Source organism: Rhinichthys klamathensis, unplaced genomic scaffold (genome assembly GCF_029890125.1).
Source record: "Rhinichthys klamathensis goyatoka isolate OS25496 unplaced genomic scaffold, OSU_Roscu_1.1 h1tg000463l_1, whole genome shotgun sequence".
NCBI lineage: Eukaryota > Metazoa > Chordata > Actinopteri > Cypriniformes > Leuciscidae > Rhinichthys > Rhinichthys klamathensis.
Genome location: NW_026606952.1, coordinates 192,660 through 207,500, shown reverse-complemented (window position 1 = coordinate 207,500; position 14,841 = coordinate 192,660). Strand labels below are relative to the sequence as shown.

Genomic DNA, 14,841 nt, shown 5'->3' with positions numbered 1-14,841 from the left:
TGTGTGTGTGTTCAGTAACTAGTCCCCTCTCTCTCTCTGTGTGTGTGTGTTCAGTAACTAGTCCCCTCTCTCTCTCTGTGTGTGTGTGTTCAGTAACTAGTCCCCTCTCTCTCTCTGTGTGTGTGTGTTCAGTAACTAGTCCCCTCTCTCTCTCTGTGTGTGTGTGTTCAGTAACTAGTCCCCTCTCTCTCTCTGTGTGTGTGTTCAGTCATAGCTACGATGCGGGATCTGAAGCGGAAGGATAAGTTGGTTGAAGCGGCTGGAGACGCGTACGGACGAACTCTGTCTCTGCTCACGCTGGACGTCTGCAGTGATGAATCAGTCAAACAGTGTGTCGACAGCGTCAAAGATCGACATATAGACATACTGAGTGAGTTCACACACACAGACACACACACACACACACACTGAGCCTCATCTCCAGTGGATTGTGTTCATCCGTGCTTAGGTTTACAAGACCGATTTAGACTAAGCAGATAAAATTAGCCTTTAGGTTCCCAGTTAATCTGAGCATCAGTTTCTATTTCCAACCTTGAGCTTCATCCAGTGTTTATCTGTCCGAAACACCGTTACACACGTCACTGTCTGTAAAAGAGCAGGAATACTATCAGTAATGAGTCCTGGATCATCAGTGGACTCATTCATACTTACACTGCTGTTGAATCGAGACTCACTCCTGAATCTGTTTCAGTTAGCAGGTTATCTGTGAGAAATAGCGCTGACAGAGAACAAGTCAAATAGAGTAAATAAAGGGATGAAACATAATAAGAATGATGTGAAAATGACAAACCAATCTAAAGGCCCGTTCACACCAAGATTAATTTTTTCTGCAATAAACATTTTAAGTTGCATGAATGCCAGTTATTGAATCTGTTTAGACTGACACAAACTTCACATTCTGTCAATACGACACTTACTTTTACTGAGAGTTTTATTTATTTATAGCAAAGACAGAACAGCACTGCATTTAAAAATACAAAAAAGGAAAAAAACAAGACAACCATAAAAGAAAAATCAGTAAGAAAGATAATGTCATATTCTTTAATAAATCTCTAACTCTTAAGTTATTATTATTACTTATTTCAATTTCAGCGAGAAAGACATCTAATCTTGGCAAAGTATTGAGAAATGTAGTCTTATCAATAAAACATTTGCCAAGCAAAACAAAGACATGAATAGTCAGTTCAACAGCATGGTTACTGTCATAAAAATAAAGAAATATATCTTTCTGAGAAAAGTCACATTTTATAAAGGTAGATAGAAAACAACTTCAATTCTCCTAAAGGGAAAGAATCTAATAAATATGAAGAAAAAAAGAAAATAATTGTGTATATCAGCATCTTGATAATTAAACCGCATATATTACACTGCTGTACTGTATTTCTGCTTTTCCATAAGCGCCACTTACTGTCAAATAGTGAAATTGTATTTTCATTCATCTTTCGTTGGTTTAAACTTTAAACAGAGAAATAAATAAAAACTTGTGTCAGCCACGGAATAAAAACAAGGGGATTGCGACTTTTTATCTCACAATTCTGACTTTCTTTCCTCACAATTGCGAGTTTATATTAATTTATTTCTACACAAGTATGACATTTTTTCCTCATAATTCTGAGTTTAGACATGAATTGCGAGATATAACCTTGGAATTGTGCGAGATAAGTCAGAATTGCGAGATGTAAATTTGGAATTGCGAGAAAAAAAGTAGAAAGTAGTTTTTTATTTCTGTAGCAGAAACAAGCTTCCATATAAATAGCATTAGGGGTATAACGATACACAAACCTGACGGTTCGGTTCGTCCCACGGTTTTGAGGTCTCGGTTCGGTTCGGTTCGGTTCGGTTCATTTCGGTGGGGTGGGGGGGTTTAGAAAGCTAAAATTGCTTTTATTTTTTATTAAACAGTGCTTTAATGAACAAATTGTGTCCTTGTCTTTAAATTAATTCAATTACAAGTAAACGTTTCTCAAGGATAACAAAATGATCTGCTAATGCTGTAAACTACAGCCCTTACTTGCACATTACTATAACATTAAAGCTTAACAACAGAGCCTAGACTTTTAGCCTAAATTATATAATAATAATCAACACTCAAATAACAAATTGTATGAAAACATGTAAACTGCACATAAGGAAATTTTTGCATTAACATGTTTTTACTCTAATTTGTTATTGTTATATAATAATTTACACAGTTGCTGTTATTTTCATGACAACTATTTTAAACATACATTAAATAATCAAGATATCATAAACAGGTTAAGTAAAATATAATATATAGGCTAATATATAGCATTTATTTAGTGAAAGAGTTAGCAAACCAGCAAGCTGTGGACACTGAATGACTTGCCTGAGGTAAATATAAAGGTATGTGAAAAACTAAGCGTTTTATTGACGTATTTCCGCTGTTGAAACACTGATTGAGTGTTTACACGAGTTATGATGCCTTTCAGTAAGTATACTGTATCTTTCAACATACCTTCGGGTGTCCATTCATGTTTATTCTGTAACTGAGGAAGAGATGATCCGCATGCATACAGTGATATCTGTCACGCCACATCTAAGAGCCCCAAAACGGCATTTAGGCTATTGTTTGCATTTCGTGATCAAATAGACATAATTTGAAAGATTACACCTTGCTTATTATCAAAAGTAACAAAACACTGAGCTTATTGCGATTATATGTGGTTAATGGTGGTTAGGCAACAGCCCTGTATTCGTTGTGTACACATAACACATGAGGTGCAATGAGCCGGGGCTGGGCAGCAGGGGGCGGGGCAGCAGGGGGCGGGGCAGCAGGGGGCGGGGCAGCAGGGGGAGGGGCGTGTTCGGTTCGCCATGAGAGTATCGCGATACGTATCGTGGGTGGTGTACCGCGGTTTTTCGGTTCGGTTCAAATATCGTTACACCCCTAAATAGCATGTAAAAAATCAGATGGAAATTTCATGCGTAATATTGGTGTTGGTGTGAACAGGCCTTAAACCCGTTGACATGAGTAGTGAAGTGCCTGTGATCCGTGTGTGTAGTCAGTAACGCTGGCGTCGGGCTGGTCGGGCCGGTGGAGGGGCTCAGTATGGACGACATGGCAAACGTGTTCGAGACCAATTTCTACGGTGCGGTGCGCATGATTAAAGAGGTCATGCCCGACATGAAGAGGAGGCGCTCTGGACACATCGTCGTCATCAGCAGTGTGATGGGCCTGCAGGGTAAACACGGGCTGTTTATTCACTTCACTGCATTTATTGCGATTAAGGGTTCTTGCTCTGCTTGAGGATTATTGTCCTGACACACGTACAGTCAAACCAAAAATTATTCAGACACCAGATATAATTTTGATATTTGTTTCAATAGTGTGTGCAGGACACTATAGTTCATTTATGTAAGTGAGGAGTAAACTGTGACATATTATACCCAAATATTCTTCATACAGTGACTACCAGTGACAATGATTCCTCCACTTTGAGCTGATGATGTTTTGCTGAAGTGTGTTTTCTGTAATTGCTAATGCTCTTTTTACACACACACTGAACAACATGAAGCATTGCTTGGTCACTGGTTGAGCTAAACTGGTATTATCTAATTGTGTAGTTAAATTTAACAGCTGACAGATATTCAACATAATTCATGTGTGAGAGTCTAACAGAAGGACGGACAAAACCAGTCAAATATCCACTGATCTGAGAACTCTGAGTTCTGCTCATGTTTATCACCATTGTCTAAACTATAGCGAATAAACTGAGATAATGTGGGACATTTTGAAGGTGTCTGAATAAGTTTTGGTTTGACTGTATATTTCTCCTTGAAGAACAGCAGAAGATCTCTTACCTTTCATGTGGATGAAGACAGATGACCTGCTGAATGACACACATGTAGAAACATCATCAGTGTACAGAACATTCACAACTCTAAAGTTATAAAACCGCGGTAAGAGATGTCCTCTGTGTCGTGGGTTGGTCTTCACAGGTGTGGCGTTTAATGACGTCTACTCCGCGTCAAAGTTCGCCATAGAGGGCTTCTGTGAGAGTCTGGCCGTCCAGCTGCTCAAGTTTAACGTCACGTGAGTTTCCCTGCACTCTCAACACCAGCGTTTGCTACTAAGCTCAATTCTACACTTCTGCATTTCATCTTCTCGTTTATACTTTGATTTTCAGTATCTAACACTCTTTGGCTCAGTGATCAAACACCATGAACATTAGCAGAATCGCACGAGTGGTGTTGTGTGAGAGGTCCCTCTGCTGGTGTGGAGAGGCTGTTACGGGTACAAACCCTATAAAGATCTCAGATCAGGAACTAAGATCTAGAGTAGTGGTTCTCCAGAAGCGAGCCACAAGATTACTTAAAATGGCTTAAAATGTGTAACAACAAAGCATTAAAATTAGCTGAAGCAACTAGAAACCAAGATATAAGCCGACCATTTTAATTTGTCCCTCAAATAAATGAAATTGAAGAGCCAGGTTTCCCATGCAAATTCATATTTACAAGGATTCATAAAAATTAGGTCAAATAACGAATTAGGTCAAGCTATATAATGTAATCACGAATGACATGAAAAGTCATGAAAATTAATTAGTCATAAAGAGTGTAATTTTGCATTGCCACTGTTCTAGAGAATCATCTAGATCCTGTTACATGTTCCCAATTTCTTGTTTGGACTTTTGTGTTACTTCCTGTCCCGAGTGCCATGTTTGTAGTTTTCTTGTTGATTAGTCTTGTGTTATGTTTATTGTTAGTGTGTATATGTAGCTCTCTTCGCGACAACACAGACACAGGTCAGTTCTTTGAAACGGGCGTTTATTGCTGTGGGCACGTCTGGTCTCTTGGTACATCCAAGCTTCGTTCAACAGTTCTGTACACCATGCCATACACCATGCCATACACCGTGAGAACTACATTGTAATGAACACAATACAAATAAACCAATACATTAGCTTAGCAGAGAAAATACAAACAGCATCCAGATCAATAAAGACAATATAATAATACCTCGTTGGCCGCTTGTCGTGAAAAGAGGTTACTGAATTCTTTAAAGTCTCTTGAAAGTCCATTTAACCGTCTGCATTAACTTCAAAAAGCACATTTGCAACTTTGATGCAGTTTAACAAAGCCTCGAAGCCATCTGCTCCACTCGAATCCAAAGGAAGTGTGTGTCGACTTATACCGTCGTAGCGGTAACACATACAGAAAACATTAGTTCCGGGACAAACGTAAATACACAGAATGAGATAAATACACTGTTAACCATGTCTTATTTAGCAGCTTATTTTACCCTTTAGTTCTTAAGCATGTAATATATTTTATCTTTACATAAAAATAATTTCTATTTGTTACATGAAATTATAACAGCAATTATGAACTATGCATCATGAAAACACAAGTATTTATGCAACAACACTTACACTCCCACCAAATCCCTAATTAACTTCAAATGTAGGATTTATATACACGAAAGGGCAATTAAGTGTTGTAAGACTGAATGAATGTAATCTTGTGTATGTGACTTAGTTAGATTCAAGTAAGGTAACTACTTTGTGAATGGGCCTTTCGAGGTAGACTCTTTTAGTTAGTGGCTGTCCTTTATCAGTAGTGTCTCCGACTAGTAGCTTCAGCTTCCGCACCATACTGTCTGCACTAGGGTGAACTTCTACAACCCTGGCAAGCTTCCATTCATTTCTTGGTGAGCTGTCATCTTGTAGAATCACAATGTCATCAACTTGTGAATTCCGTGTTGTTCTTTGCCATTTCTGTCGTTGTTGAAGATTTAGCAAGTATTCCCGCTTCCATCTTTGCCAGAATTCGTCAGCTAAGAACTGCACTCTTCTCCAACGTTTGCGCAAATAGAGATCTTCTTTGCAGAACTGTCCAGGAGGGGGCAGAATAACTGATGATTTCATCGTTAGTATATGGTTGGGAGTGAGAGGCTCTGGTCCGGTGGGATCGTGAAGATGTTCAACACTTAGTGGCCGGCTGTTGATTATAGCCATTGTTTCGTAGAGAAACGTTCTCAGCGATGTGGTGTCAAGTCTGCTTGCGGATTTGTCGAGCATAACGGTTAAGATGCTTCGGATAGTTCGAATTTGACGCTCCCAAACTCCACCCATGTGACTTGCTGATGGGACGTTCGTTACAAATTCGCAACCAAATGCTCGTTGACGTTCTTGGTCAATTCCTTTGAGCAAATCAGAAAACACTCTCCTGGCACCCATGAAATTTGTTCCCTGATCGCATCTCAATTGACGCACAGGTCCTCTAATAGCTACAAAGGTTCGAAGCGCATTCATGAAAGCATCTGTTGTTAAGTCGTCTAGTGTTTCTATATGTATTGCTCTGGAGCATAAGCAAGTAAACAACAATCCGTAGCGTTTCAATTCCTTCCTTCCTTCCTTTACGATGAAGGGGCCAAAGCAATCAATGCCACAATAGGTAAATGGAGGGGACATTTCTGTTCTATCTTCGGGGAGATCTGCCATCTTTTGGACTTCTGTGGCTCTTCTGTATCTCCTGCAAGTTACGCATTTATAAACGTGTGAGGAGACCGCACTTCCGCAGCCAAGAATCCATATTCCATTTGCACGCAGCTCGTTCATGGTCATGCCTCTTCCTTGGTGATGTACACGCTCGTGATAATGTTTAACTAGAAGGGCTGACACATGAGATTTTTTCGGAAGTATTGCCGGATGTTTTACATCATAGTGTAAGGCTGATCGAGATAATCGTCCTCCCACCCTGAGAACATTGTCCTTGTCCAAGAAGGCATTCAGCTGGCTTAACTTGTTGTGCTTGTTCAGGGTATTTTCTTTCTGGAGCTTGATTTTCTGAATGTCTTCAGCAAAGGCTTGTTCTTGCACCAGCTTGATAATAAAGATTTCGGCTTCTCTTCTTTCTTCAAGGCTAGTTGCTTCCTTTGTTCTTGACTGATGTCCTTTGAATTCTCTGATGAATCTCTTTAGCCTAGCAGTAGCTCTCACTGCTCTGGACCAGTCAGAAAACTTTGTGAAGCGGTTCACCATTGAATTCACCTCTTTCGTCTTCACTGCATGAACATGGGATTTGCGAAGCTCAGGATCGGTCGTGTCAACTTCTCCCACCATTTCCTCTTTACATGGAAGATTCTGCTGCCAGAGAAAGTCAGGTCCTTTCAGCCAGTTAGACTCCTTCAACTGAACTGAAGTCAGTCCTCTTGAGGCGTGGTCGGCTGGATTATTTCCAGAGCTGACATGTCGCCATTGTTCAGGATTCGTGCTAGATCTTATGCGTTGGATCCGATTGGCTACGAATGTGTGGAACCTCTTGGCATCATTGTTCACATAGCCAAGAACCACCTTCGAATCAGTCCAGTAATACTCTTCTAAGTTCTCAATCTCGAGCTCCCTTTTGACAACATCACCATTGCGGACTGAAGTCACAGCTGACGACAATTCAAGTCTTGGGATGGTCGTTAGCTTGGTAGGGGCTACTCTTGCTTTCCCCATGACGAGTGAACAACTGATCTGTCCTGTTTCACTTATTGCTCGGAGATAAGAACATGCACCGTATCCATTGAGACTTGCATCTGAAAAGTTGTGTAGCTCATAACGCATGACTGAGTCAAAATGTGATGGAAGGTAACTTCTTGGAATATTCAGTGCTGCCAGGTGTGGCAAATCCTTAAGCCATAACTCCCATCTTGGCAGAATGTGTTCGGGGAGATCTTCATCCCAGCCTACCTTTTCTCTACATAGCTCTTGCAGAATCTGTTTGCCGACTAATATGAAGGGGGCTACAAATCCTAACGGATCGTAGACAGAGGCGACTGTAGAGAGAACTCCTCTTCTTGTCAGTGGGCTCTCTTTAACCACGACTCTGAATTTGAATTCATCAGTTTCGATGCACCACTGAACTCCAAGTGCTCGCTCGATGTGAAATTCTCCTAGGGCCATGTCTTGATCTTTGCTCTGTGCACATTCTTCTGGTGGTATTGAGGCGATCACTTCCTTTTCGTTGGACACGAACTTGTGTAGCCGAAGATTTCCTGTTCTGCACAAGGCTCTAGACTCTTTCACCAGATGAACGGCTTCATCGATTGTTTTTACGCTTATTAAGCCATCGTCGACATAGAAGCTTCTTTGGATGAACTTTATGGACTCCTCGCTGAACTTTCCATGACCCTGAGATGCCAGATGTTTGAGTCCAAAGTTGGAGCAGCCTGGGGACGATGCTGCCCCAAACAAATGCACCTTCATCCTGTACACTGAGGGTTTGGAGTCCAGATCGCCTTTGTCCCACCAGAGGAACCTTAAGTAGTCTTGGTGTTCCTTTGCGACGTGAAACTGATGAAACATTCTTTCAATGTCGCACATGATGGCTATTGGGCTCTTTCTAAATCGACATAGTACTCCGACTAATGTGTTGGTCAGATCTGGACCGGTCAGCAGATGATCATTTAGAGAGGTTTCTTGGAAACGTGCTGAACAGTCGAAAACGACACGGATCTTCCCAGGTTTGTGGGGGTGATAGACTCCGTGGTGCGGAATGTACCACACTGATTGACTATCGAGTTCATTCCACGGGACCTTCTCAGCATCTCCTAGGGTTATGATGTCATTCATGAAACAGACATAATCCTTGTTATACTGCTCATTTTTTCTCAACTTTCGCTCTAAAGAGGTGAGCCTTCGAACAGCACATTGCTTATTGTCTGGGAGATTAGGTTTATCTGTCTTGAAAGGAAGTGGTAGTTCGTAGTGGCCGTCTTCCTTGTGCTTTATACCCTTCGTTACTTTAGACAAGAAGAGAAGGTCTTCCTGAGAAACCAGGTTGTCATCTGTAGTGTTATCTGCGAAATCGTATTCGAGAACCTTAATGATGTCTGTTGGACTAATCTCTTTGACTTGAGTTCTGCAAGCAAAGTGTACTTCCCTCTTTAACTCAACTGATTGATGCACTGCAGGCGTCACCTGTCGCACTATGATTCTATGACTGGTTCCTATTGCATCACTGCAGTCACTTTCTGTATTTGAGCAGCCGACTATGCTCCAGCCGAGATCAGTTCTCTGTGCGTATGGATGGTTCTCTTTGCCAGCCAGGATTTCCCTTGGTAGAAGAGCTTGCTGACAGTTATAACCAATCAATAGGCCTACTTCGCAGTCCAATGGTGGTGGACTCTTGTCTGCTAATTGTTTCAGATGAGGCCATTTTAGGGCAGTTTCAGAAGTCAGAATGTGCGACCTGTCTGCTGGGATAAACTCTCGTGTGAAAAGTGATGGTAATGGAATCCTTTTGTATCCTCTCACTTGCAGGTTTGTTAGCTTTTGACAGGGTATGACTGTCGACCTTGTAGACATCGTGGATAGTCGCAAACTGACATTTTCTTTGTTTATGTTGAGATCCTGGGCCACTTCGTCTAGAATAAAGGTTGTGTCGCTCTGTGTGTCTAGAAGCGCATAGACAAGAACTTCTTGATCTGGTCGTTTTATGGATGAGATCCAGACCGGAACAATTGGAGATGTTTGTGTGCTTACGCCGTCTTGTACGACTCTGTTTGTGGTTGCAGTTGCAGTTATCTCTTTGATGTTTGCTTTGTACTTTAAGTGTTCTTCTCCTTTTTGAGGTGATGACCTTTGACGTTCACTGAACTTGTCATCATGCAAACATGTTGGATGTCTCCTCTGGCACCTTTCACATGTGCTCTTGTTATCACATCTTCTCGAGTGATGTCCAGCCTTCAAACATCCAAAGCAAAGCTTCTCTGCATGCACAAACTTGACGCGGTCTTGAACTGTCTTTTCCAGGAACCTTTTACACTTGGAGAGGACATGTCCTGTTCCTTTGCAGAAAACACATGATGGAATGCTGCTCTCTGTTGTGTTTGTAGACAATGTCTTGGCTCGTATGGGTTGGCTTCGTGGATACCTTATTTTCTCACTTTCCACATTCTTGAGCGCCTGTACTGAGGATATGGGATCACAAGCGAGATCTGCTTCCTTCGACAGAAAGTCTACAAACTCTTTGAACGGTGGGTACTCAGCTCTTGTTTGTCTGACTTCCATTGCTTTGCGATTCCAACTGGACACCAACCAGTCTGGCAATTTCAGCAGGATTTTTTGACTCTCATTGCAGTCGTTGAGAACTTCCAATGTTTTAATGTAGGGCATTGCTGCCTCACAGCTCTTAAGAAAGTCTGCGAATTCTCTTAGTTCACAACCATCCTTAGAGCTTATTTTTGGCCATGCGTGCAGCTTGTCTCTGAAGGACTTCCCAATAATGAAAGGGTCTCCGAAACGTTTTTCCAGCAGCTGCCAGGCTGAGTCATATGCTGCTTCAGTTCCTAGTAGGACAAATCCCTCGACAGCTTTCTTTGCGGCGCCACCTAGGTACTTTCTAAGGTAGTACAGTTTTTCATTCTTTGGAATGTTTTTCCTGTTAATTAACGCTTCAAAAGAGAGTTGCCAGTCTTTGAATTTCAAAGGATCTCCAGTGAATAACGAGGGCTCTGGAGTTGGAAGACGATTAGCACTTATAGCTTCTGCTAGCACGTTGACCAAATCAGAGCTGTTCTGCACTTGAGGTATAGGCACTAAAGTTGGTGGGACTTGAGATACCAGTTGTAGGCTTTGTGGACTATGAAGGGCTTGCATTGTAGCTGGAAGAGATTGAGGAATGAATGGGGTGCTTGAGGCACGAAGAGTTTGTGATGCGACTGGTAGAGATGGAGGAATGAATGGGGGACTTGAAGCATAGAGAGTTTGAGATGCGACTGGCAGAGATGGAGGACTAAATGGGGGGCTTGAAGCATGGAAAGTTCGAGGTTCTCCTGCTGATGCAACAGTATGTAGCAAGTCAATCGCTTCAAAATTTTCTTCGATTTGGTTGTAGACCTTTACTCGAGCTCTTGCAGCGTTCAATTTCTTCACTTCTTCAAGACGTTCGAGTTTTCTACGCTGCTCTTGCATTGCTTGCTGTCTAGCTAGGTTCTCAGACTCAAACTGTGCCAGTCGTTGCTTATCTTCAACCTCTAACCTTTGAAGTGCTGTCATTTCTCTTTCTTGTTCATCCAACACTGCCAAGACCTCCTGTGATGCAGCAGCTTCAGCAGCAGCCTCATTTTTTTTAAGTGAGTGGATGCTAGAGTGGGCAGATCCACATTTTGATTGATGAGACAGTAGCCTTGATGGAGCACATGTAGAGTTTAGGATCGATCCAACATCAGGCCAGGGTTCTTCTTCTGTTGTAAGGCCTTCAAGATGCCTTTCTGCCTTTTGAATAATAAATCCTGACAGCGATACACACGTGTCCACTCTGCGCCGCAGTTCTGGTTCAGGAACTTGGACTCGACGTAACTCTTCGTAAACTATCTTTAGATCAGCACACGTACCTTTAATGTTCTCAATTAGCTCATACAATTCGTCTTTGGAGGCCTCATCAGTCAATATTTCTTTGCTTGTTCTTGCATGATACCTCCACTTCTCATAGAGTATTCTATACCGACGTTGTACGCTCTTTAGCTTTTCTTCTTTAAGTTCTTTTCCCTTTTCTGTTAGGGTTCGGGTTCTTTCACTTCTTCGTAGCCTTTCTACTTCTTCTGCAGCTCCATTGTCTATAGCTTCGGCTTCAGCAGGGGATTTGGCATTCTCATGACAGGTCTCAGTGTTTGAGTTAGACATTTTGAGGCTGCGTGTACATGTAAGCTACAGTAGGCTAAGTGTGATTAACTAGGAAGTTTGTTAGTAATTATGTGAATCTTAACAGATGTGCGGAGACTGTGAGCGAAACCTAACTCTAAATACTTGAATATTGCATCACAGTAACTGTGTCAGTATTTAAACTTCTTTAGACTTCAAGTTAGCTTAAAACTAGGAATTAGTTTGGCACAAACAAATATAAACCTTAATTGTGAATTAAATATGTTCAAAATGCATTAAATCACTTGTTTTTGCACTTGATTTTTTTTTACATCGATGAAATTACCCTTTAAACTTAGCTTAAGTTGTACTTTAACTTCTGTTATCTTTCAAAGTATAAATAAAGAAAATAAATTATAATGTACTTTCCTTTAACTTTACTGAAACATGTTAATTTGCTTAAGGGGTTTGAACTTTCTTCCTTTTAGATTTGTCGCAGGTAACAATCATGAATACCAGCAAATTAGATATATCCTTAAACACAAGCCAAAACAGTATGCAAGGGTCACAGACTTAAATCCTTAACTGCAATTTCCAAGTTAAACCACTTCTCACACCACTTGACTTAAGATGGCTTTGGTAGAGCTCTTTCTGGCCTTTACACGGAAAGCTGCACTTTCAACAAAGTCTAATAACCGTTGCTTGTGGTAGCTATGTCGACAGTGTGTCCAGGGCTTTGCTTATCTGATATGCTGGATCTTCGTCTCGTCGTTACCCGCCGTAGTCTCGTCTTCTCTCATACCCGCGCCGAGCAGGTCGAGTTCTCACTGTAGCTCTCTTCGCGACAACACAGACACAGGTCAGTTCTTTGAAACGGGCGTTTATTGCTGTGGGCACGTCTGGTCTCTTGGTACATCCAAGCTTCGTTCAACAGTTCTGTACACCATGCCATACACCATGCCATACACCGTGAGAACTACATTGTAATGAACACAATACAAATAAACCAATACATTAGCTTAGCAGAGAAAATACAAACAGCATCCAGATCAATAAAGACAATATAATAATACCTCGTTGGCCGCTTGTCGTGAAAAGAGGTTACTGAATTCTTTAAAGTCTCTTGAAAGTCCATTTAACCGTCTGCATTAACTTCAAAAAGCACATTTGCAACTTTGATGCAGTTTAACAAAGCCTCGAAGCCATCTGCTCCACTCGAATCCAAAGGAAGTGTGTGTCGACTTATACCGTCGTAGCGGTAACACATACAGAAAACATTAGTTCCGGGACAAACGTAAATACACAGAATGAGATAAATACACTGTTAACCATGTCTTATTTAGCAGCTTATTTTACCCTTTAGTTCTTAAGCATGTAATATATTTTATCTTTACATAAAAATAATTTCTATTTGTTACATGAAATTATAACAGCAATTATGAACTATGCATCATGAAAACACAAGTATTTATGCAACAACACTTACAGTATATATAGCCCTTGTGTTTCCTTTTTTCCTTGTCAGTCGATGTTTGCTGTAGCAGGCAGATGATGGTGCGTGTCCCTGCTCTTTGGTTCTCTATGTTTCTTGGTTTCTCGTTTATGCTTGTTTATTTGTTTAATAAAAACCCAGGCACATCGATCTGAATCTCTGCCTGCCATCTCTTCAGCTCCTGCTTAGTTTTAGAACGAATGACCACAAATGGATCCATCGGGGGTTCAGCTCTAGTGATGGGAAACTGAGGCTTTCTGAAGCATTTGAGATTGTCATCAAACTGTACAGAAAAAAGTTTAATTACTCAAATTACACAATGTGCATTAGTGACATCTGGTGGTCACACTTGTTTTCTCCACCGTATCTAACAAATCACCACTGAGGAGAAAAAGCATGTGACCAAACAAAGCTTTGAAAGTCCATGACTGCCTGCCATCTCTCCAGCTCCTGCTTCATTACAGATCTGAGCTGACTCTTTCTCTGGATGGCGGTGCGTGTATTTGATTTCCCATCTTTCTGTCTGTCTGTCTGTCAGTATGTCAATGATCGAGCCCGGGCCCGTACACACCGAGTTTGAGATGAGGATGATCGAAGACGTTTCTAAGAAAGAGTTCCCCGGGACTGATGCCGAGACACTCCACCACTTTAGGACCTGCTACCTGACCGGCGCAGTCAACATCTTCCAAGGCCTGGGCCAAACGCCCAAGGACATAGCCAAGGTCAGACCACATGTGAAGTAAGGCCTGTTCACAAGCACAACAACTATAATCATAACTATAACCATAAACTTTTGCTCTTACTCTATAAGAGAATAGTGAAGTCCACGGAACAACTATAACAATAATGACACAGAGGAATGATATTGTTGGAATCACTTTTGGAACGATTTCCAGCTAATGAATGATTAAAACATTGACAGCCAATCACAATCAATTCTGCTTTAAAGAGCTCGAGCATTTAAAGCAGCAGATGATGTAAAAATAAAAGTGTACACTTAGATTAAACAGAACATTATCGTCAACTATAAGTTATTGTTACAGTTATGATCTAGTTATTGTTCTTGGTGTGAAACTTAATAAAAGAACAATGGCGTCACATGAGCTCTCTTTAATGAGGTACTGAAGATTTAAATGAAACTCACTCACTCTCTCTCTGTTTTTGAAGGTCACTAAGAAGGTGATCGAGTCGCCTCATCCTCCGTTCCGTAACCTGACGAATCCTCTTTACACTCCGATCGTGGCGCTGAAGTATGCGGACGACACCGGCAGCCTGTCTGTTCACACCTTCTATCACATGCTGTATAACCTGGGAGGAGTCATGAACGTCAGCGTGAGCTTAATGAAGTGCCTGAGCTGTGGATGGTTACGGAGACGAACCATCTCACCAATCTAACACACACATCTCCTGTGGATACTTACAAAGATCAATCGTCTCGTCTAACAGATGAACACAAACATGCAGTAATGTACCTGTGTGTGAACACTGTGCTTCTCTTTACAGCTGGTTTCTACTGTATCTGGATAGTTTAGCCAGACTACACCTTAAGGGTCTAATGATAAACTCCAAATAGTTAAAAACACACAAAAACACACTCTCTCTCTAACTCAAGCACACTTAAAAAGGATGATGTGTTTTTAACTCTGAAATCTTTATTTTTGTCTTTGTACAGATTAAAGTCTAGACAAGTAAACCTTTAGAGTAACTCACATAAGCTGTTAAGATTTCATTTTATAGTTTAAGATAGTATATAAA

General features: G+C 41.1%; 1 protein-coding gene across 1 annotated transcript in view; it reads left to right on the top strand.

Moving 5' to 3' along the window:
- The window catches only part of rdh8b (retinol dehydrogenase 8b), a 25,636-nt gene extending 11,129 nt beyond the window's left edge, over positions 1 to 14,507 (top strand). Inside the window, exons 2-6 of the mRNA XM_056236769.1 lie at positions 209 to 370; positions 3,024 to 3,203; positions 3,961 to 4,054; positions 13,625 to 13,808; positions 14,254 to 14,507. Of these exons, the coding sequence (XP_056092744.1) occupies positions 209 to 370; positions 3,024 to 3,203; positions 3,961 to 4,054; positions 13,625 to 13,808; positions 14,254 to 14,481 (848 nt within the window). The 3' untranslated portion in view covers positions 14,482 to 14,507. The remainder of the gene's footprint in view (positions 1 to 208; positions 371 to 3,023; positions 3,204 to 3,960; positions 4,055 to 13,624; positions 13,809 to 14,253) is intronic.
- Positions 14,508 to 14,841: the final 334 nt, after the last annotated feature.